Source organism: Phacochoerus africanus, chromosome 15, assembly GCF_016906955.1.
Source record: "Phacochoerus africanus isolate WHEZ1 chromosome 15, ROS_Pafr_v1, whole genome shotgun sequence".
Taxonomy (NCBI): domain Eukaryota; kingdom Metazoa; phylum Chordata; class Mammalia; order Artiodactyla; family Suidae; genus Phacochoerus; species Phacochoerus africanus.
In genome coordinates, this window is record NC_062558.1 from 51,445,531 (window position 1) to 51,467,656 (window position 22,126).

Consider the following 22,126-nt stretch of genomic DNA (forward strand, 5'->3'; position numbering starts at 1 on the left):
CAAAATTCCAGAGCAGAAAACTTCCCAAGTCCAGAAGCCCTTCCCACTTCTGGGCAGCTGATGGGTGTCCCTCTGGGCGCTTATGTATGTGTAAGCACACATGTGTCGTCTGAGGCATGTTATGCGTGTGCAAGCACACATATGCATGCAGAGGCAGATTTTTCTCTTCTGCCACCCTTTCTGCACACACGGCAGCCTGCTGTGCCCGTAGGCCTATAACTGCGTCTGTTTTTTTTTTTTTTATTGTGGTAACACTCATCATGAGATCTGCCCTCATCACAAATGTTTTACAGGTTTATTAACTGGGGGCCCATCGTACAGCAGGTCCTCGAATTTAATCATCCTGCAAAACTGAAACTTTATGCCCCTTGGATTATTTTTATTACTTCCTTTTAAAGACTTGTAGTAAAATAAAATATACATAACACAACCATTGTTTACCATTTTAGCCATTTTTAAGTGCACAGCTCAGCGGCATCAAGGACATTCACCCTGTCATGCAGCCACCCCCACCGTCACCTCCAGAACATTTCATCTTCCCGACCTGACACTCTGCCCCTGTTAAACACTGACACCCACTCCATCCTGGCCCCTCCATCCTGCTTCCTGTTGCCATGAATCTGACAGCTCCAGGGCCCTCATGTAAGTAGGATGGTGCAGCATTTGTCCTTCTGGGTCCTCAAGTCCATCCTCACCGTGGTGCCAAAATGTCCTTCCTCCTTATGGCACAGTCCTATTCCACTGATGGACAAACCATGCCGGCTCACGGTACTCCTGGCAGGACTCAGGGTTAAGGAGGAGGGAGTCAGGGGAGGCACCAAAGGAGCCGGAGCAGGAGCTGGTGGAAAACCAGGTCTCGGGGGCAGGGAGGGGTCTGCAGGTGGGCACAGGCTAGGTGGTGAACAGTCTCGATGAAGCTGCTGTTCAAAAGAATGTGGGCGGACAACCAGGCTTTGAGAGGAGCCCAGGGACTGGAGCCTGGTGTGTTTGAAGAGAGGCAAGGAGGCAAAGTCTGGGATGAAGGAGGAGCTCAGGCGGCAAAGGAGACAGGGCGGGGCTGTGTGCACTGCGAGGCCAGAGCCTGACGCCTGAGCCGCTGTTCTAAAGGGTCCCCACTGGGCCGAGGACTGAGTGTGGGACAGACGCATGGCCTAAGCTGAGATGGTGCAGGTGAGGGTGGCATTGGGAATATCACAGGCTGATTTGTGCCCCCCAAATGCTTATGTTGAAGCCCTAACCCCAGTGCAGCATGTGACTGTATTTGGACATGGGCCTTTGTGATGAAGCAAAATGAGGTCCCTAGGATGGCCCTGGTCCAGTAGGATTAATGTCCTTATAAGAAAGGTGTTCAGGACACACATGAGGACACAGGGAGACCACGGCGGGAGCACATCAAGGAGACAGGCCTTGGGCCTGCCCTGCCCACACCTTCTCCATCGCATACTTCCAGCCTCCAGACTGTGAGAAAATAGACTCCTGCTGTTTAGCCACCGGGATGTGGCCCTTGTTACAGCAGCCATAGCTCCTGCCCCGGGGTGACAGAGCAAGTGAGGAGTCGTGAATGCACTTGGGGATAGAATCCATGTTGAATGTAGAGGGAGAGGGGAGGGGACAAGCCACATGACTTGAGATTCGCATTTGAGCCACTGGTGGGTGGTGACATCACGGGCCCATGGGAAAGCTGGGCAGGAGTGGGCCAGTCCCCTCGTGGGCAGCCAACAGGGGTGTCCGTCTGGGGTGCTGTTAGAAGGACACAGACCACCCTGGGCAGCCCCCAGCAATGGTCCTCGCCCAAGCCAGGGCAAGGTCTCCTCCCTGCCTGCATGGCGGCAAATGAAAACAAAAACCAGGAGGTACCCTTGGCCTAGCAGAGGCCCTGCTGAAGCCCAGGAGACTGCCTGAATGGGGGATGCTCCCCCATCGTGGACTAGTTCCAAGATACCAGTGCTTGCTGAAGGCATCACAGCCTCTTTGGGGAGGGCTACGGAGCCTGCCCCCATCAGCAGTGATTTCTGAAGAGTTTCCTTTGATTCTAGAGTTGGAAAGGGGGGTTGTCAGCAAAGGAGAAACACTGAGATGGCCACAGATTCTTTAGTTCCATGGATTGGGGGGGGGGGTGTCAACACCTTGGAGAGAGCCCGTGAAACATACACCAGTGCCCCCTCCCCAGCCGCCCCAACAGCACGGGCCTGTCCTTGGTGGTCAGGCCGGGGGTGGCTGCCAGCACGGAATGCGCCCTCTCACTCAGCGCCTCCCCCAGAGCCTGAGACGGCTGCACTCAGCTCTGACATCCTCCCCCGGAACCCTCGCCAAGCCAAACACGCCTGTGTATCAGTGCAGCGTGGCTGCAGGCTGGGCTCGCCTGGCTCTGTCCCTGTACCTCGTCACCCATCCACCCTGCAATCCTCAGCCCCCGAGACACATCCCGAGTAGGGGCCAGACTCATGCTCCCACACAACTGAGATGAGAGGGTTAACAGGTCCCTCTGTCCCCCATCAGGCCTGACCACACACCACTGATGGCCACTCTTCCCCCCCACCACCATCCTGCTCTCATCTTGCGGGCCTCAATGTAACTCAGCTGGACAGGGGAGTCTCCCACCACACACTCCAATCCACCCCCAAAGGATGGCCAGAGGCAGATCAATATAGATTATCCAGGGTGTGAACAGAGAGAAAGAGGATAAGCCCCAAAACGATGAGATTTTGCAGACGGTATTTTTCAGACAGCCACAACAACGTCATCCAGCCCACGCATGCCCCCGTGAATGTCAGTGAGCTTATACTGTCCCATCAGCAGTGGGCTATAGCACATGTGATGCTACACAGCTTCTGAGGCAGCATCTACTTTGGGGGCTGGAGGGTTTGTGCATAAAGCCGGAGGCCCCCACACATTCAGGATGGTGGCCTAGCCCCCAGCAGAGACGGTGTGAAGACTTCATGGAAAAGAGGGCTCCACTTCCAGACACTGCTGAAGTCACACCAACGACCCACCTGAGCCCTTCTGAATTTCTGACCCACAGAAATTGACTAAACTGATGTTCTAAGTCACTAAGGTTTGAACTGTTACACAGCAACAGATAATCATTTTAGAACAGAAGAGAGGCCAGAAAGATATCCACAATATAGCCAAAAAAAATTTTTTTTTTTTTTTTGCTTTTCAGGGCCACACCCATGGCATATGGAGATTCCCAGGCTAGGGGTCGAATTGAAGCCACAGCCACAGCCCACAGCAATGCCAGATCCAAGCTGCGTCTGTGACCTACACCACAGTTCATGGCAACACTAGATCCTTAACCCACTGAGTGAGGCCAGGGATCGAACCTGCATCCACACAGATGCTAGTCAGATTCGTTTCTGCTAAGCCACAACAGAAACTTCTCAAACTCTTGATTTTCTTTCTTTCTTTCTTTTTTTTAATGCTTTTTTAGGGCCGCACCCAAGGCACATAGAGTTCCCAGGCTAGGGGTCAAATCAGAGCAGCAGCCGCTGGCCTACACCAGTCACAGTAACATAGGATCCGAACCACATCTGCCACCTACGCCACAGCTCATGGCAATGCCAGATCCTTAACCCACTGAGCAAGGCCAGGAATTGAACTCGCAACCTCATGGTTCCTAGTTGGATTCATTTCCGCTGCACCATGATGGGAACTCCTCAAACTCTCGATTTTGATCAAGATGTCATGGCAATTCAATGGGGAAAATAAAAAAATTTTTTAACAAATGATGCTAGAACTATTGGATAAACTTAGGAGGGGGGAATTTGACCTCTGCCTAACGCCATACACAAAAATTAATGCAAATGGATCATAGTCCTAAATATAACCCTGAAACTACAAAGCTTAGAGAAGAAACAGTAGAGAATAAATTCATGACCTTAAAGTAGGTAGGCAAAGATTTCTTGGAGAAGGCAAAAAAAGCTTGAGATAGAAATTGAAAAATCAATAAATTGAAATTTATCAAAATTATAAACATCTGTTTCTTAAAAGACTCCTTTAAGAAAACGAAAAGCAAAACCACTGTCTGGGAGAAAATACTTGCAGTAAACCTATCTAACATTGGACTTGTACACAGATTATATAAAGAACTCTTGCAAATTGGTTATAAAAAGGTGATCCAGGGGTTCCTTTGTAGTGCAGTGGGTTAAGGATCCAGTGTTGTCACTGCAGTGGCCTAGGCTGCTGGTGTAGCATGGGTTTGATCCCTGGCCTAGGAACTTCCACATACCATAGGTGTGGCAAAAAAAAAAAAAGAAGAAAGAAAAAAGAAATCCAATTTAAGCATGGACAGAAGATTTGAATAGACATTTCACAAAAGAAGACATTCAAATGTCCAGTCATCACTGAAGAGACACCCAACATCATTAGTCATCAGGGAGGGAAATACAAATGCAAACTGCCGAGAGATACCCCTATATACCCATTAGAATAGCGAAAATAAAAGACTGACACTAATAACTGTTGGCAGGGATTCAGAGCAACTGGAACTCTCATACATGCTGGTGGGACTAAAATGGTACAACAATTTTTTTTGGAAACAATTTGACAGTCTCTTACAAAGTTAAACATACAGCTATATGATTCAGCCATTCTACTCCTAATTATGTACCCAAGAGAAAAGGAAATATATATATGACTCCAAATTTGTACATACATGTTCACAGCAGCTATATTTGTAATAGCCAAAAACTAGACGCAATCCAAATGTCCATCAATGGTGAATACACAAGTTGGGGTATACCTGTACAGCAGAATATTACTCAGCAGTAAAAAAAAAAAAATAATGAAATATTGATGCACTTAGCAACATGAATTCATCTCAAAATAATTATGCTGAGTTAAAGTGAGATTTTAAAAGTACATATTGTTTAATTCTCTTTATTAGAAGTTCTAAGCAGGCAAAATTAATCTGTGGTGATAGAAAGCAGATCCAGTGTGAACCCAGGGAAGGAGAGGGGGGCCACCTCTTCCTCCTACATGTGCCAGACTGGTAGGGCTGGCAGCCGCCATGCAGGGGAGAGGCACAGTCCTGCCACATGGTACCCTCCACCTTGGCAGGTGCATCCTGCCTAGGAGGCCAGGCGCAGCTGTCCTCTGGGTGAGAGCAGGAGGTGCAACCCTCCCAGACTGCGCCAGCACCCATGGGTACTTGTGAAGTTGTGGCTCCAAAAAGGAGGCTTTGGAAAGAGCTTGAGGGAGGGGAGTGAGCCCCAGGGACAGCTTTTCCCTCATGGCCCCACTTGGGTGGCCCCACCAGCCCTGATGGGATGCTGGCCAGAAGTGCTCAGGCTAGGCGGCTGAGGCGGTGCTCCCTCCATCCCCCCCACTCCGAGCCACTGGTAATTTAAGGCTTTGGGGCTCCTGCCACTGATTCCCCAACTAGAGTGGACCTCACCTATGGTTCCCCTTGGCCTTGGGGCAGTCCCATAGTCTCAGCAGAGACTCTCCTGAGGAAACCCCAGTGGCCTGCAGCCACATGGAGGGGTGGGGGGACCATGTTGGGAAATGAGCTGATACCCAGAGCCCTTGCTCTTCCCCCATGTGGCTGTGCCAGCATGCATAGGGGTGGGGTAGGGCAGCATGCACAAGCAGCAGGGGACAGCAGGCACAGGTGGGGGCTGTGGCTGGGTGGTGGGAGCTGGAGCCTGGCCTCAGCCCCTCCTGTTTCCTTCTGGGGGATTTTCTGGCCTGACGATCATGTGACAGAGGTAGGGCTGGGATCCAATGGGGAGCTGGAGCCAGCCTTTGGAACCCCAACACTTGGCCTTCCCTGGTGGAGAGAGGAGGTCATATCACAGGGGAAGGGGGTGCTTTGCTGGCCGTGGAGGATCTAGGTCACCACTCTGCCTTTTGCAAGCGTGGCTCTCTTGGGATTTTTACTGCGTGAACGCCTCTGGGAGCATCTCCATGTTGGCGCCATCTCATGTCTCCACCTCTGCTGGTCGGGAAGCCACAGAACTCAGCGAGGACAGTCAGAGGTGCCAGCCCATAGTCAGGGAGGCCCGGGCACACGTTTGAGCAGCCCCTCCTGCTGAGTCACACTGCGCTCAGGGTCTCTGCTCTCAGAGTCCTCTTCCAGGGACCGTGTCTCACCATAAGTGGACAGAGGCCCCCACTGACCCTTGTCAGAAATGGGGTACCCACTGCTGCTATGGGTCCCCAGGCTGGCCCACTACCACCAAGCACAGCCATCATTTGTCCCATTGTCCAGCTGCCCAGTGAATGGGGGACACAGCATGGCCTGAGGCTCTGCCCACTTGGAAACCTGCTGTATCCCCTGCAGCACATAGGCCTCTGTGGTGGGGCTGGCAGTGCCCTCCTGGGCACTGGACTGGGTACCCCTCTAACCACATGTCCTTCACTGGAGGTGAGACTCTGTGACACCGTTCTACAGCCCTCATTGCATACACGTGCCCCTGAGCTTGAGGCAGGTGCTCCTAGAACTCCTCGGGCAGGGCTGCGGGGGCAGAGGGCACTTGCGGCTTGGAGCCTTGGAACATACCTGCCAGCACAGGGTGGAATGTGCTGGGGTGGCTGAGCCGAGCCGGCTGAGCTGAAGCAGCAGATCTAGCAAGGACAGGGCTTGGTAACAGTGCCCATAAGCCGTTGGAGGCAGGAGTCAGAGGCCTCAAGGTGGATGAGGCCACTTGACCTGGGCAGGTCACATCCACCTCCTGTGGGTCAAGGCCTGGGCTCAGGGTCCCCGTTCAGCCCATAGGTCTCCCACACTCTTAAGTCCTGCTTCCTTATCTGTGCACCCGCACAAGGCCCAGCCCAGCACGCAGGGCCGCCTAGAGAGGATCCGTGCAGGAGGGAGGCTGGCAGGGTATCCTTGCCCTGCTTCCTCGCCCTCGGTGGGGACGGGGCGGGGGAGACTCTCCTTCCACACCAGGAACTACCCTGTGAGAGGAGGACCCCTGACCCCACCTAAGCCCCCACGTCCCCAAGACTGCATGCTGAGGGGGGGCCCTTGGAGGGAGACAGTGCCCAAGCTAGAGGCACAAGAACACCTGCCGCACGTCTGTGTCCTGGGCAGGGTGGCAGGCGGAGCTGGATGTGGAAGCTGGCCGAGCAGGTGTGGGACACACAGGTCACAGGGTGCTCACTGTGGGCATGGGAGGGGCCCTGAGCAGAACTTCCTTCATCAGCCACAGCCAACGCTGATCTTGACCTGGGCCTGCACCACACACTGGCCCCACACCTGGCCACAGATTTACCAGGAGTGATCCCGGGGAATCATAGCATTGAGCCTTCTTTGGGGCAGTGAGGGTCCCACAAGCTACCGGGCACAGGGGGTGGGCTTCTCCAGGGGCAGCTGGAGCAGGAGGGTGTCTCAGGGCTCCAGGTTTCGGGGTGTCTGTCTTGCTTGCCCCAGGCTGCTGCCAGGCCCAGCTCCCAGAGCGCTAGCACTGGGCTTTCATCACTGTCCCAGCCACGCGTAGGCTGAGGCTCCAAGTGAGGTCTAGTAGGGAGGCAAGCGAGGTTGCCGCTGCGCATCAGTAGCATTCCATTCAGGGGATTCACTCCTTTTGAGCTGATTAAGGTCCTTGTTTGTCCACCTAGAGGGCTGTGTGTTTTTCCCCCTCCTGTAGTGCTTCTTTCTTCAAAGAGGTGGTCAGATCTGACCCCCAGGGGCCAACATGACCCCCAGGCCTATCCTCCAGGTCCCCGTGGGGGGTGTCAATGACAAAGCTGTGTCCAGAAGTTCACGTAATGACTCGGCAGTTAGTGAACCCAACTGGCATCCATGAGGATGCGAGTTCGATCCCTGGCCTTGCTCATTGGGTTAAGGATCCGGCGTTGTCGTGAGCTGTGGTGTAGGTCACAGACATGGCTCAAATCCCAAGTTGCTATGGCTGTGGTGTAGGCCAGAGGCTACAGCTCCAATTATACCTCTAGCCTGGGAACTTCCATATGCCATGTGTGCGGCCCTAAAAAGAAAAAGACGACCAAAAATAAATAAATAAATATGCTGCGTCCAGCTCAGCCTCTGCCCTCGTCTTTGGCTTCAGATGGACTGAATGCTCTAGAGCTTTGTCGCCAGTGGCCTTGCTCCACCTGACACCTAAGTGTAACCTGGACAGACTGCTCCACCTCTGAAGCTGGCACCTCCATTGTCACTGTCACTGTCATGGGATTTACACCATGGAAGTGCGCAAGCTCCTTCCTTCTCCATCCTGTGTGACCACAGACGCCCACAAGTCTGCGCTGACAGGGAGGAGACCCAGCACCCACTAAATTCGGCCTCTTGAGAATTTCCTAACTAAAAGGAGGTTTTTTTCTGAAAAGCGTCAAGCTATTTGTAGCCCAAGTTGGCTGAACAGATTTTTCTGGGTGTAGCTTATTTTTTACTCATTAACTTCCTTTTCTTATGAATTAAAAAGTAGCATTTTCCCCACCCAGGAACATCTGACTTACTTCTCTCTGTACCACAGCCAGCCTCTCTCCCCCTGCCGGGGAAGCCGACTCAGACCCCACAAGTGCAGGCCCGAAGTGGGAAGTGTGGTGGCCAGGCCCTGCCTGCCTCGTGCTCCTTCCCAAAGGTTGTGTCCTTTGATGGGCAGGGGCGGGTAAGGGCTTCACTTGGCACCGTCTAGGCTGGAGAAAGCAGAAGAGGCCTTTTGCATCCTACCTGGCAGAATTGGAAGCACATCCTGGCTTCAGAAGTGTTTCCAGTGCCTACTTGCCTGTGGATCCTTGGATGCTGTCACCAACATCTCCCAACCAGACTAGGGCAACCCTGGTATCTGTGGAGGGACTCAGGCTGTCCCATGGACTCACATTTGTGGGCGACCACAGCCCCTGGGCTAGGAGCAGACCGCACTTTCCTTCCAGGCCAGCAGCCTGTGGTCACCCCCAGGCATTCAGAAGAGGCCCGTCCCAGGCCTGCTGTGGAATCTCCTTCCTTTCCATCAGCTCCACGCTGGTTTTCCAGGCCTGGGACACTGGTCTCTAACCCAGCTTTGTTTGTGCACACACTCCTTTGGGATGCACTTACCTTAATGAAAACAGATCCCTTACGCCGTGCGCCTCATCCTCTTTGCCTCCATTCTCCAGGATTGTTTTCAAATTCTGGGTCCAGCCAAGCTAGGCCCTTGACCTGCAGTCCAGTTCCCTCAAGCCTGAGTTCAAATCCTCTGACCCGGGGCTACCTGGAGTCCCTCCCCCCAACCCAAGGGGGCAGTGTTGCCAGGTCCCTTTGTAGGAGCACACCTGCCCCGTCAGGGACAGGCTCTAGCCTGGCCTCCTATGTCTCCAAGCATAGGCTTGCATGGCCTGCTCTAAATGTCCAACTGAACCATTTGGCGAAAGATCCAGGTCCCCTGAGATGGGATCCACCCCCTAGCCTCTTGGGCTGGTGAAGGCTCAGAAGCCCTGCCTGGCACTCCAGGTGTCCCCCCTGGCCCCAGTCTTTCATCTACAATTCCAAATGCCCAGAGGCTCAGAAACAAAGGTTTTCAAAACTTCGTGGCAAAACCAGTTCTGAACTGGCTGTTTATTATGGTCTTTATTCCAGTTCCTGTGAGCAGTTGTTTCACCACAAAATCTCAACATGGTTGATTATGGGGTGCAGTCTCAGGATCCAATGAAGTATAATGTAATATGCAAAATATACACAAGATTCTGATTCCAATCGCATCTGGCCCCCAGGCCTGGATGAGGGGCTGGCCTGGTGGAACATCCCTGCACTTGTCACAGAGCTGGACCAGGCAGAGTACAGACAGAGGGAACCAGGGAGGGACAGGGATTCTTGCATGCGGAGAGAGGGGTACAGGGCACAGCAGCCCTTCTCCACAGGGACCCTCACCTGGGAAGCCAGGTGCCCCAGGCTTGACTGCCCCTTTCTGAGGGACACCTGGAGTGTGACAGTGACAGGAGGCACTCATGCTCCGGAGTCCTCAGCTTCCCCATCTGGAGCTGGGGTGCAGGCTCTGGCGGCAGGGGAGCAACCCTTCTCAGGATGGTACCAGCTCTGCCTGTGGGTCTGCAGAGCAGAGGGTGCATGGTGGCTTCACATACGGCTGTTCTGTCCCGAATGGCAGCCCCTTCCTCCCCAACAACCTTGGATAAGGGGCGGGAAGACCGCCCAGGGGTGTGTCTGAAGAGCAGCTTTAAGAGGAGAGCTGGGGCTGCCCCTCCACTGCCTACCCCCACCCCTGCCAGGCAACAGGCCTTCCACACAGCGACCATCATCACCTTTCCTGCCATGGCCAGGAAGACGACACCCCAGGCCAACGTTCCCCTCACCCCACTCCCTGCCCCACGTCCATCTTGATGAGGTGAGAAGAGCATCCACTGACCTCAGCGGGCAGAGACCTGGGGGGCAGGCTTTACACGCGGGCCACACCAAGGATGACCAGAGGCCCAGGCCTGGACTGAGGTCCCACGAGGGCAGAGGAGTCAGAGCCAGGGAGGGGGGACATGGGCGGGGGCCCGGCATCGGGGAGGCGAGGGCGATGGCCTTGTAGGTCTCACGGGGTCCCGGGAGCCAGCCTTTGGGAGGCCAGGGCGTCTCCCCAAGCTGGAGGCAGTTGGGGGCTCCCAGGTCCCCGCCCCCGCCGGCCGCGCCGGGTCGCGCGTGGGCGCGGCGGGTGCCGATTGGCTGGCGGGCGCGCGGGCGGGGCGGGGCGGGCGGCGGCGCGGAGGGGCCGGTCACCCTGCAGCCCGGCCTCGGCCTCCGCTCGTCGCCGCCCCGCCCGCGCGCACGTCCCCCAGGCGGCCACCATGAGCACAGGCCTACGGTACAAGAGCAAGCTGGCGACCCCAGGTGAGCCCGGCGCCCGCCCGCGCGAGCGCGCGCGCCTTTGTCCCCGCCGCCCGCCAGTCTCTCACCGTGTGTCTCCGTCTCTCCCCCGCCCGCCGGCCCGGACCCCGACCCGACCCCCGACCGGACCGCGCAGAGGACAAGCAGGTACGTGTGCGCTGCTGCTCACTCCGCCCGCTGTCACCCATTGTGCCACCAACACCGCGGCGCCCCGGCGCGACCCCGCCCCCGCCAGCCGTCATCCCCCCCCCCCCCCGTCGCGATAAAATAACCGATAACCGATTGTCCAGCCTGGGCAGCACCACCGCCCTGGGGCAGCAGAGAGGAGGAGTGAGCGGAACCTCAGGGCCTGGCTCTGGACCCTTAAGGCACGCCCGTGCCCCCCTCCCCGGATGGGGGATGGGCCTGGTGCCCTTCTCTCACTGGTCCAGTACCAGCATCTCGCCTGTGATCATGTGCTGGGGGTCCTGAGTGAGGCCATGGTCCTGGAAGGCCACGGACTGGGGGAGGGGTCCGAGTACACCAGCCAGGGCCAATCACTGAGCAGCCTCACAGGAGTGCCTCTGGCCACTCCACCCAACTCCTCAGCATCTTATGTCTTCTCTCCCCACACCAGTTTGGACAGGCTGATCTGTGGCCAGGCCTCTTCCCCAGACTGAGAGCCTCCAAGGCCTGAGTCATCCCAGTGCCCAGCTCCAATGGCAGACCTAGGGGGCACAAATTGGTTTCCCAAAGGGCCAGCCTGGACCCCAGCCTGTATCACAGGGCCCAACCATAGGCTGGCCTGGGCACCCACTCTGAACCCAGCTGAGGTCAGATTTAAACAGCTGGGAGACCCCCAAGAAGGGATGGAGGACTGGGTAACCAGACCACCTGGGGTCTATGGGGCAGCCCTGCCAGGGGCCTCTCTGGCTTGAGCTTGACCATCTTTGGGGCAGAAATGAAGGGCTGAACTCTGGCACTGGGGTAGCCTTGGCAGCTCTTGCCGAGGATGGGGGTTCACACCCTGGGCGAATGCTGGGTGGAACCCCAGAGTCCTGGCCCAGATGTGGCAGGCGGGCCAGGAGTGGCCCCGGAGTCACCAGCTGCCCACTGCCAGGCCCCTGGCAGGGACGCACCCCGCCCTGGGACAGGTGAGGCTCATGGGGAGGGGCCTCGTCAACCTCACCTTGCCAGCAAGGGGCTCCCTGGGGGGCCTAGGCCAGGAGCTGCCTCCCCATCGGGGCAGGTCAAACAATGACAGAGATGCAGGGGCACACCACCACCAGGCTATTGTTCTAGGGAGAGAAAGAGGGAAGGCCTGGGGGACCAGCCCCCACTCTTCTCCTGGGCCTGTGGGCTGGCGCTTGGAGTCACTGGGCAGACAGCTGCTGCTCAGCACTGCTCAGGGACCCTCTGCTCAGGCCTGGGTCTGTCCCTCCTTGAGCTTGGGTGGGACCAGCATCACCCATCTCCTGCCCCCAGGACCAGAGGGAGAGGGCATTGTACAGGGGGGTAGGGAGTTGGGGAGGCCCAGGAGGGCCAGGGAGCCAGGTGTTTGGGGAAGGCTCCCCATGGGTCTCAGGGGAGCCAGAAGCACGTGGCAGCCTCACTGTTCCATTGTTGGTATTACTGAGCCTCAGCCGGTCTACACTCTGGGAAAGGGCACCCTCTGTCTCTGTGCCCACCCCATCTCAGGCACTGGGGAGGGTCTGGTGGCCCTCACTGCCCCTCCCCCAGGCCCTACCTCCACCTCAGGGAGTGATGGGGGCTCTGTTGGCTCTGGCGGCTGTTTCCAGAGCTGACTCGGGTGATTCTAAGAATGGAAATGCCTCGAGAGTGTCAGTCACCAGGAGGAGGTGGGCGCAGTGCTGTCTATGGCTCAGGAAGTCCTGAGGAGTATTTGTTGTGCCTCAGAGGCCAGAGGAGGGAATCCACAGGCCCTGTTTGGGCAAGGTTGGGAGACAGGGCAGGTAGGGAGAAGCTGGTCTTCCTGACCTGGGCCTCCCCTGAGGCTGGACCTCACGGATGGGAACATTGAGGTAGTCGGGAGCAACAAGCTCCATCAGGAGCCAGGCTGTGGAGTCCTGAGCCTCCTTCTCAGTCTGGTCCAGGCCCAGCTCTCTCTCTTCTCCTGGAGAGGCCCTGGGTCTGAGATGCCAGCCGGTGTGGGCAGGAGCTGGGCTGAGGGGGCTGTATCTAAAGTGGACCAAGGGTGGAGGCTGAGTGGGACTCATCCCAGAGGCCTCCTGCAGGTCAGCGTGGCCAAGGGTCAGGGCCAGTGTGGAGGCTTTCTCAGCACAAGGGCTGGGGGACAGGCTCGGGGAGCCAGGCCTGTGGCTTCCCCCCCTCTCCTCTCGGATGAAAGGCTCCCCTGTTCCAGCAATGGGCCCACCCCTCCTCCCCAGGTGCCAGCATCCTCCAGGCCTCACAGAAGCTCCACAAGCCAGGACAGGGGGACAGAGGCCCCTTAAGCCGGGAGCCAAGAAGGGAGGGCCTGGGTCGGGGAGGGGGGGCATCTCACTGACACAGAGTCCAGGGCACGCCTCTTCCCACCCCAGCTCCATCGCAAGCCTCCCTTCCCACTGGGCTGGCACTGGCTTGTTCAGCTTCTGGTGGGGTCCCACAAGCAGGATGGGTGAGGAAGGGTGCAGGGGCTCAAGAGACCCCTGTGGTTCCTGGGGTGGCCGCACAGGGGTGAGGGCTGAGCTGGCAGGAGCTTTCCAGGCCCTGATTTGCCCAGTCCTGTGGCTGAGAGCAGGACTGGAGCTCAGGGGGAGTGACCCCTGTGGAGGGGCCCACTCCAGTTCCCTTACCTATGCTGGCAGCGGCTGTCTGGGGTCCAAGGTGGCGGGTTTGTGGAGCTACACACTGGCCACAGCTTCCAAGTTTGCGAAGGTGGCGACGGGAGGGTGCACATCTAGTGCTCTGACGGCCCATGCCCCCAGCGTAAGCCTCCGTGGGCCTGGGTGGGGAGGTGGGCTCTACCCTCGCAGGTTCTCCACGTGTCTCAGGGGCTACGGCGGTAAGAATTCCCCAGACACCCGGCGCACACACACGAGGGACAGGTAGTGCAGGGAGGGGTGTGTCCATGGGTAGTTGGGGCGCCGCTGTGACACCGCCCCGGGGAGAAGGGGGACCAGGCGGGCTCCCGCATCGTGCGCGGGGATGGGGGCTTCCTTGGGCGCCCTCTGGTGGGTGGGACGCTGCAGCGCAGACCCGGTGGACCCGGCCCCCCGCCCACCCTTGCGCGGTAGTGGGACTGACGGACCCAGCCGCACCGCTCCGCGCAGCGCCGCGCAGCCGCCCGCCCCTGCCGAGCTCCGTCCTCCTCCGCTCCGGTGGCTCCGCCCGCGCGGCCCAATTTCCAGGCGACTGTCTCCGGGAGACTGCGCGGTCCCCTCTGGTGAGAGGCCCCGCCTGTGCCGGGGCGGGCCTGCCTGGGGCCGGAGGAGCAACGCGGTAGCCCCGGGGCGAGAACAGGACGTGGGGCCGCACTGCCTGCAGGCTCCTCGTCCCCGCGTAACTCCAGGTGGGCCTGACGTGCTCTGGGTCCCAGCGCAGTGGGTAGGGGCCCCGGGTCGCTGCGATGGACTCTCTGGCAGCACCCCAGGACCGCCTGGTGGAGCAGCTGCTGTCGCCTCGGACCCAGGCCCAGAGGCGGCTCAAGGTGTGTGGAGAGGGAAGTGGAAGGTGGGTCAGTTGTGCACTGACCTCAGCCCGCCTACTGGGGATGCGTCAGGGGCCTCTGGGCCAGGGTCGCTGGGGTGGGCCGGCCCAGAGACTGGGGGCGGCTGGGCGCCGATGTCTATAAATAGCCCCTGCTCAGCCATTGTCGCAGTCAGCCACCCCCGCGGCTGGATCAGGGCCAGAAGGGGGCCTCCCACCCTTACTTGGGAGGGGTGAGTATCGAGGCGGGGGCTTCTCCAGCCTTGAAGGCCTTGGGCGTGTCTGAGGAGTCTGGGTCCTGGTGCCCTCTGCCCAGCACCTAAGAGAGGTGCCTGCTGTGCCTGCTGGCCCCTCCACACACACACAGACATAGTCTTGGGTCCCTGCAAAGCCTTGGGAGGCACCTCCAGCTTCCACCCTACCTGCCTTCCGCCTCCAGGCCTTTGTCCACATGCCCTCACACATTTCTGCCACTGAGATGCCCCACTCTGGGGACCCTACCTACCTCTGCCTGGCCTGAGCTGGGTAGGGGGCAGGGCACTGGGCTGCCCCAGGAACTGGGAACCATCAAGGTGCCCTGACCTGCCCCGCCTCCACCCAGGACATCGACAAGCAGTACGTGGGTTTCGCCACACTGCCCAACCAGGTGCACCGAAAGTCCGTGAAGAAGGGCTTTGACTTCACACTCATGGTGGCGGGTGAGTGGACCAGCTTCCAGGGCCGGGGGGTGGGGGGCACTGGTGGTCAGGCTCAGCCTCAGACCTGACCGGACTCCCCCACTGCACCCGAGGGCAGGGGAGTCGGGCCTGGGGAAGTCCACGCTGGTCCACAGCCTCTTCCTGACCGACTTGTACAAAGAGCGGAAGTTGCTCAGCGCCGAGGGTGAGTGGGCCTGTTTGGCCCTGGTACTGGCCACCGTCCCCTGCTGCCTGAAACCTCCCAGGGTTACCTGCAGGCCCAGCCCCGCTCCTCTGTCCCTAAAGCATGCCTCTTCCATTCAGGGTCCAGACCAGGGATAGGCCCCATGGCCAGGGATGAGAACGAGGGTCTGGGTTTCCCTGGGGTTGGGTGAGGGTCACAGAGGCAGGTTCAGACCCCACCCCCCACCACAGAACGCATCAGCCAGACGGTCGAGATCCTGAAGCACACGGTGGACATTGAAGAGAAGGGTGTCAAGCTGAAGCTCACTATCGTGGACACGCCTGGCTTTGGGGACGCCGTCAACAACTCTGAGTGGTGAGGCAGGCCTGCCCTGCCCGGACTACCCCAGCCTCCCCTCACCCCCCAGCCCCACCCAGCCTGGCCTCATGTGCTCCCTGCCCCCAGTTGGAAGCCCATCACCGACTACGTGGACCAACAGTTTGAGCAGTATTTCCGGGACGAGAGCGGCCTCAACCGCAAGAACATCCAGGACAACCGTGTGCACTGCTGCCTGTACTTCATCTCCCCTTTTGGGCACGGGTATGTGGGGACCCAGGCCAGGTGTGCCAGTCGCTGCCCATCCCCCATGGTGCCCCCTACCACCGCCTAGGCCCCATTTACACAGGTTGCGGCCAGTGGATGTGGGCTTCATGAAGGCACTGCACGAGAAGGTGAACATCGTGCCCCTCATCGCCAAAGCCGATTGTCTGGTCCCTGGTGAGATCCGGAAGCTCAAGGAGCGGGTGAGCCTCTGAGGCAGTGCAGCCCGGCCCAGACTCTGGGGCCAAGGGCAGTTGGGGTGGGTGGTGTGCTGACTGGGTACCAGCCCCTCACCTGACCGTCATTGCCTGCCGCAGATCCGGGAGGAGATCGACAAGTTTGGGATCCATGTGTACCAGTTTCCTGAGTGTGACTCAGACGAGGACGAGGACTTCAAGCAGCAGGATCGAGAACTCAAGGTGTGTCTGCAACCCCATGGGGTGGGGAGGGACCCAGAAGCCTTTGACACCAGGCCTAGGGGAGGGCCCAGGCCCAGGCCCAGGACTGATCTGGGTGGCAATACAATCTTCCCCTGGGGCCAGGCCAGGGTTGCCCAGGTCCCCTCCGCCACCACTGGCATGTGCAGTTTGGTTAATAGGTCAAGGAATGCTTACCAGGACTGAAAGGCACAGCTACTGGTCAGGCCCCCACCCTCACCCTGCTCTCAGCCCCCTTCCCATGCTTTATCCACAGAAGGGCCCAGCCGGCCCAGTGGTCTCAGGCCTATGCAGCCATAGCACCAAGAATTCTGAGCTCCAGGGGAGGATATGGCTTTGGGTGCCCCAGGGGATAGTGACAATGGCAAGCCTAAGCTGGGGACAGGTGGCCACCAGGCCAGCAGCAGGGTGGGCCTTTTACCCCAAAGTCAGCAGGGGCCTCACTAACAGGAGGCATGGGCTCAGCTCTTGGGAAGGAAGGGAGGCATGAGGGGGAGTGATTTTTGATGGGAGGGTTTCAGGAGGGGATGGTACTCCTCCTTGGGCACTGCCCAGGCAAAAACCCTAAGGTGCAAGTTGCATAGGCTCTGGCTTCAGCTGGCAACAGGCCAGAGGTGGGAACAACAGGATCTCTTTGGGGAGAGGTTGTTGATGGTGATGCTGGAGGGGCCGGCCAGGTGCTGAGTGCCCACGCCCCCTCCCACCACTGACCCCACACCCCCGCTAACTGGGCATGAGCCCTTGCACCTGCCCCCCAGGAGAGCGCACCCTTCGCTGTTATCGGCAGCAACACGGTGGTGGAGGCCAAGGGGCAGCGGGTCCGGGGGCGACTGTACCCCTGGGGGATCGTGGAGGGTGAGTTAAGGCCTGGGGCACAGCACTTGGGTGGGAAGGCTCCACTGGGCTGGCGCCCAACCCACTGCCTGTCCCTGCCCGCAGTGGAGAACCAGGCACACTGCGACTTTGTGAAACTTCGCAACATGCTTATCCGCACACACATGCACGACCTCAAGGACGTGACGTGCGACGTGCACTACGAGAACTACCGGGCCCACTGTATCCAGCAGATGACCAGGTGTGCACTCCCCCCCGCCCCCGCATCCTGTCCAGAGGTACAGGAGCCGCAGGGCCTTGGTGTACTGGGGAGGTCAGCCCAGCCCCCAGCAGTTGTGTCCCTGGTGTCCACCCTACAGCAAGCTGACCCAGGACAGCCGCATGGAGAGCCCCATCCCCATCCTGCCACTGCCCACCCCAGATGCCGAGACGGAGAAGCTCATCAGGATGAAGGATGAGGAGGTTGGCAGGCAGCGGGGGAGAGCTGGGGCTGCGGGTGGGGGCTGGGCCCTTCCCCTCGCATTTCTCACCCCACCCTCTGTTGTTCCTGCCCTGTCCCCCAGCTCAGGCGCATGCAGGAGATGCTGCAGAAAATGAAGCAGCAAATGCAGGACCAGTGACCCTGCTGCAGCCCCACGTTGTCATGGATATACTGCCCACTTCCAGGCTGGCCCTTCCCACCCCTGGACCCCGACTGGCCTGGACTCGACCCCGGATTCATCTGAATCTCCAACAGGCCTGGACACAACCCCAACCCCAGAGTGGCCCAGACCTGGACTTTTCCCTACTGTTCCCTACCTGACCCAGAGACGCGGGGTTGCAGCCCCCAGCCAACCCTAATTTATTCTCAGCATTAGCTCCTCCCCTCATTTGTATCTGATTCTATGGGGCCTGGACAATGCTCCCCTGCCCCCAGCCCTCTCTGGCCTTGGGGGAGCAGGGGCTAAGTTGGATGGTGACTTTTGAGGTCACAGCACTCCGCCTCCAGGCCCTACTCCGAAGGGCTGGTAAATCAAGGCAAACTAGGGGAGCCGATCCCAGGATCCTGGCCTTTCCTCCTGACCTGGTGCAGCAGAGTGAACTTGGGAACACTCACTCTGTGCCCAGGTGGCCAGGGCCTTCTTACCTCCTGACCAACTCAACAGGCAGCTCAGCAGGCAGGTTGGGCAGCTGAAGCAAATAGGATCTTTCTAGACCTAAGGAGGCCAGTCGGCTGCTGGGGAGGAAAGTGGGGGCTGGGATGCCCGTCAACACCTGTGACCATCCCCCAGGGCCATGGCCCTACCAGGCTCTAGGAGCAGTGGGGGTGGGCAGCCTGGCACCCCCATCCTGCACCACCCTCTCTGCCCCTGGGGGCTGGAGGGCTCTTCTCGCCAGCGCTCTTGCCCTGGGTTCCTGAGTCCTTGGTACCCCCCCTCCTTCTACCCGCATGATCCCTGCCTCCGAACCCCCTTCTCGGTTTGTTCATTTGTGAATGCTGCGTCCTGTCCTGGTGACAGGAGAACAATGTTGGTGAACTCGCAGAGGGTGTCCGTGTGCTCCCTGCACTCCTGGAAACGGTGGGGCGGAAGCTGGGTCGGCCGGCAGCCTGGCGATAGCGCTCTATCTGCGCCGCGGGCTCGGCCTCCGGGTTATTTCTGGCGGGGAGGCAGCAATGCGGTCGGTTCCGCGGGCACGCTCGAGCCTGGCAGGGGCGGGGCGGCCTTATCGCCTGCTTCTGAGGCCATTGCCTCGTGCTCCAGAGCTAGCCGGTCGCCATCCTCTCGCCATGGGCTCCGGTGAGTCTGGGGTCGGAGATGCTCGGTCCTTTTGGCCTTAGTCGAGAGATACCTGGGTCAGACTCAGCGGGGACTTCCAACCTGCGCGACAGGCAGTCGGGTGGAGAGGCTCGCGGGCGACTGAGGGGTAGGGGGCGCTCAGGAACCCTGCCAGGTGGCCCGCTGGCCGGCCTCATCGTGGCGCTTCCCTTCTAGGGCCGCGCGGCGCGCTGAGCCTGCTGCTCCTGCTGCTCGCGCCGCCGATCCGCCCGGCCGTGGGCTGTCCCGCCGCGTGTCGCTGCGCGGGGACGCTCGTGGATTGCGGGCGTCGCGGGCTGACCTGGGCCTCGCTGCCCGCTGCCTTCCCGCCAGACACAACCGAACTGGTGCTGACAGGCAACAACCTGACGGCGCTGCCACTCGGGCTGCTGGACGCGCTGCCGGCGCTGCGTACCGTGCACCTGGGAGCCAACCCCTGGCGCTGCGACTGTCACCTGGTGCCGCTGCGCGCCTGGCTCGCCGACCGACCCGAGCGCGAGCCCTACCGCGATCTGCGCTGCGCGGCGCCCCCGGCGCTGCGCGGCCGCCTGCTGCCCTACCTGGCGGAGGAAGAGCTGCGTGCCGCCTGCACGCCCGGCGCGCTCTGCCACTGGGCACTAGCGGCGCAGCTCCTGCTTCTCGGCCTCGGGCTGCTGCACGCGCTGCTGCTGGCGTTGTTGTTGTGCCGCCTGCAGAGGCTGCGCGCCCGCGTCGCGCGCAGGTGGGCGCTAATCACACCACTGGCGGCTGAGCCCACGGCAACCGAGCAGAGCTACTGACGGGACCCGCCGCGAGCGCGTCCTCCACTGGCACAGTCTCCCTGACATGCCTCCGCAGCCCCAGCACAGGAGCCCTGCAGCTGCGAACGCACCGCCGGCGAGGGAACCCACGCCCTGGACGCTGGGGCGGGCCAGGGTCCAGCTGCCGCCTAGACCTGCCGAGCCACCTATGCCATCTTCAGTGCGAATAAACCCTGCTCCCCTCTGGCAGACCTGTGCACCGTGCGACCCGAACTCTCCCTCCCAAAAATGAGGAAAAAGTCCAGGGGCTGGTTCAAGGGGGCACATCACATTGTCATATACACACACATCACCTCCTGGCAAGAGCGAGGTCCATGAGCAAACTCCCCGACACTGGCTCTCGCTGAAGTTTAAGTAGGAAGAACTCAAGGGACAGTGACCAGGCTGTGGGGATCGAGTACACTGAGGGGACAGTGGGGATACTGGAGAGAACACTGGGGACAGTGAAGGCCCCAGGAGCAGTGTAGATGCAAGAAAGAAAGGATGTTGGGAGTGGCAGTTTCTGGGAGTTAGGGTCTTCAAAGTGGCTCTGAGGACAGTTCAGGGTGTGAATTTTCGCCAGTGGTAGTGACCATGCCAGTGGTAGCTTTCAGGGGTCAGGGCTGGACAGGGATGATGAGAACCATTGGGTAGTCCAGCTGGGACTTCCCAGGCGCCTGAGAGAGAAGCTCTGGAGAGCCAGGAGGCAAGGTCCCTAGAAGTTCTCTGCAGGGGTGAGGAGGCACAAGGGTTGAAGGGTCTCTGGATCCTGTCCTCTGCCTGGCTCCCTACTTCCTGCAGGAAGGTACCTGGACTGCCTCTGGTCCCTGGTCTCTCCTGTGCCAGCCTTGAGTCCAGGCCCAGCAGCCAGGGCCTGGGAATCCTGCACAGATGCCCCAGCGAGGTACAGGCTGCTAACAAGGGCCTGGGTGCTCCAAAGAGAAGTGGATGCGTTCCTCACCGCTGGGGTCCTGCTCCTGCCCTAGGCATGGCCCCCACCTGGCCTGCAGTGAACAATGAGGGCTGCTCACTCTTCACCCCAAATGACCCTGATGAGGAGCCTCAGGCCTGGCCCCAGCTGCCTGGCACAGGAAGCCTCCCGGCCCCACTGACCCGGTCGGGGAGGCTGCCACTGACATGGCCTTTGTCCTGGCTTTTGTGGGACAAGACGGATGGCCGATACTATCTCGGGGCTGCTGGTGGGACGCGAGGCAGGAGTCACTCCCTCCTTTGTGGCCAGGTGTGTGGCATCCGGTCCATTGTGGGCTGCAGGGGACTGTCCAGCCGTCCATCCAGCCTTATCACCACATCTGGGACAGCAGCCCCTTTTGTACAGATAAACTGCCACCCCACCTTCCCCAAGGAGTGGCCCAGCACCCCCAGAGCCCCTGGGGGGTGTCAGAGGTAATAGTCACTGTCACAGCAAGGTCCACAGGCCATTCCCTAAATTCTGTCCCAATACGGTACAGGAAGGGGTTTCCACTTCCCAGAGAAGGAGACCAGATCCAGAGAGGGGTCTCCCTGCTGGGCACCAGAGCTTTCTCCGTGGCTGCACTGGGAGCGAAGCTCAGACAAGGCCCTTGGGACCCCCTCTCTTCCTCACTGAGGCCTTCAGGGAGCAAATGCAGGACCCAGAGAAAGTGGCCTGGTGGTTCTAGGTGACCCCAAGTGAAGAGAAGGAGGGCCCCCAGGCTATGGGACAAGGTCCCAGTAGGAGCTGTGGGGTATGGTCCCAGGAGCCCAGCTCCACTGCTCACCACCCCATTCGAGGGCCCCCAGGCCAGTGTCCTGCTGAGGGGGTGGGCATGGGGGTCCCAAGGCCCAGGATACAGAAGGCTGAAACTTCTCTGGTGAAGGGAAAAGGCTGGCATCACAGTGTGGTTAGACTTGAGGAGGAACTTCCCACTCACTGCACGACAGGGCAGCTGAACCTCATGGTCTCCCCAGGACTTGCATTCCCACCCCTTCCAGTGTTCCATGATTTAGATGGGCTCCTGCCAAGGTACTGACCACAGGGGTGCTGGCCTGACTTCGCCTGCTCTGCCTGGGAGCCCCCAGACTCAATCCTGACGCTGAACTGACCCTTCACACACTGACTTTGGGGCCTCAGCCTCCAGAGTGTGGGGAAGTGAATGGTCCCAGCTCAGGGACCCTGAATGGCTCTGTTCAGGGAGGGGGCATGTACACCCCTCCCCTAGCTCAGGGGTCTGCTGTGCTCCTCCCTTCAGTGTTGTCCTCCAAGTGGCAGGCAACACACCTGCCCCATGGGCCCTTCCCTACTGTTAGGATGGTCCCCTCTGTGGCTTCAGACTCCTTCCAGATGGGAACAAGTTGGTGTCCACCCAAACCCCTGTGAGCCCCCCACATCTCCATCCCCCAGGCTGGCTGATTCAGGACCCTGTGCCC

The 22,126-nt window shown here is 59.4% G+C and overlaps 2 protein-coding genes across 4 annotated transcripts; both read left to right on the forward strand.

The window, feature by feature from the left end:
• Positions 1 to 10,644: 10,644 nt before the first annotated feature.
• SEPTIN5 (septin 5) lies at positions 10,645 to 18,668 on the forward strand. 3 transcript variants are annotated; one of them, XM_047760659.1, is made up of 13 exons: positions 10,650 to 10,768; positions 10,902 to 10,912; positions 13,722 to 13,769; positions 15,015 to 15,111; positions 15,209 to 15,295; positions 15,526 to 15,649; positions 15,740 to 15,874; positions 15,960 to 16,077; positions 16,192 to 16,293; positions 17,070 to 17,166; positions 17,251 to 17,386; positions 17,505 to 17,607; positions 17,709 to 18,668. In XM_047760659.1, the coding sequence occupies exons 1-13, from the start codon at positions 10,726 to 10,728 to the stop codon at positions 17,763 to 17,765; spliced, it is 1,158 nt and encodes a 385-aa protein (XP_047616615.1). In that variant the 5' UTR covers positions 10,650 to 10,725; the 3' UTR covers positions 17,766 to 18,668. The 3 variants fall into 3 exon arrangements, with proteins under 3 accessions (XP_047616617.1, XP_047616615.1, XP_047616616.1); XM_047760661.1 differs by lacking the exon at positions 13,722 to 13,769 and having other exon boundaries at positions 10,645 to 10,768; XM_047760660.1 differs by lacking the exons at positions 10,650 to 10,768; positions 10,902 to 10,912; positions 13,722 to 13,769 and adding an exon at positions 14,045 to 14,414.
• GP1BB (glycoprotein Ib platelet subunit beta) lies at positions 18,421 to 19,930 on the forward strand. Its single transcript, XM_053743468.1, is given in 5 exon segments — positions 18,421 to 18,661; positions 18,664 to 18,809; positions 18,811 to 18,895; positions 18,898 to 19,006; positions 19,066 to 19,930. Coding segments are annotated over 5 exon segments (1,236 nt in total). The 3' UTR covers positions 19,721 to 19,930.
• Positions 19,931 to 22,126: the final 2,196 nt, after the last annotated feature.

Coding starts and splice junctions, on each gene's coding strand:
- SEPTIN5 (XM_047760659.1), top strand. CDS start 10,726: ATGAGCACAGGCCTACGGTACAAGAGCAAGCTGGCGACCCCAG. Junction 15,112..15,208: donor CTTCACACTCATGGTGGCGG/GTGAGTGGACCA, acceptor ACCCGAGGGCAG/GGGAGTCGGGCCTGGGGAAG. Junction 17,387..17,504: donor TGTATCCAGCAGATGACCAG/GTGTGCACTCCC, acceptor TCCACCCTACAG/CAAGCTGACCCAGGACAGCC.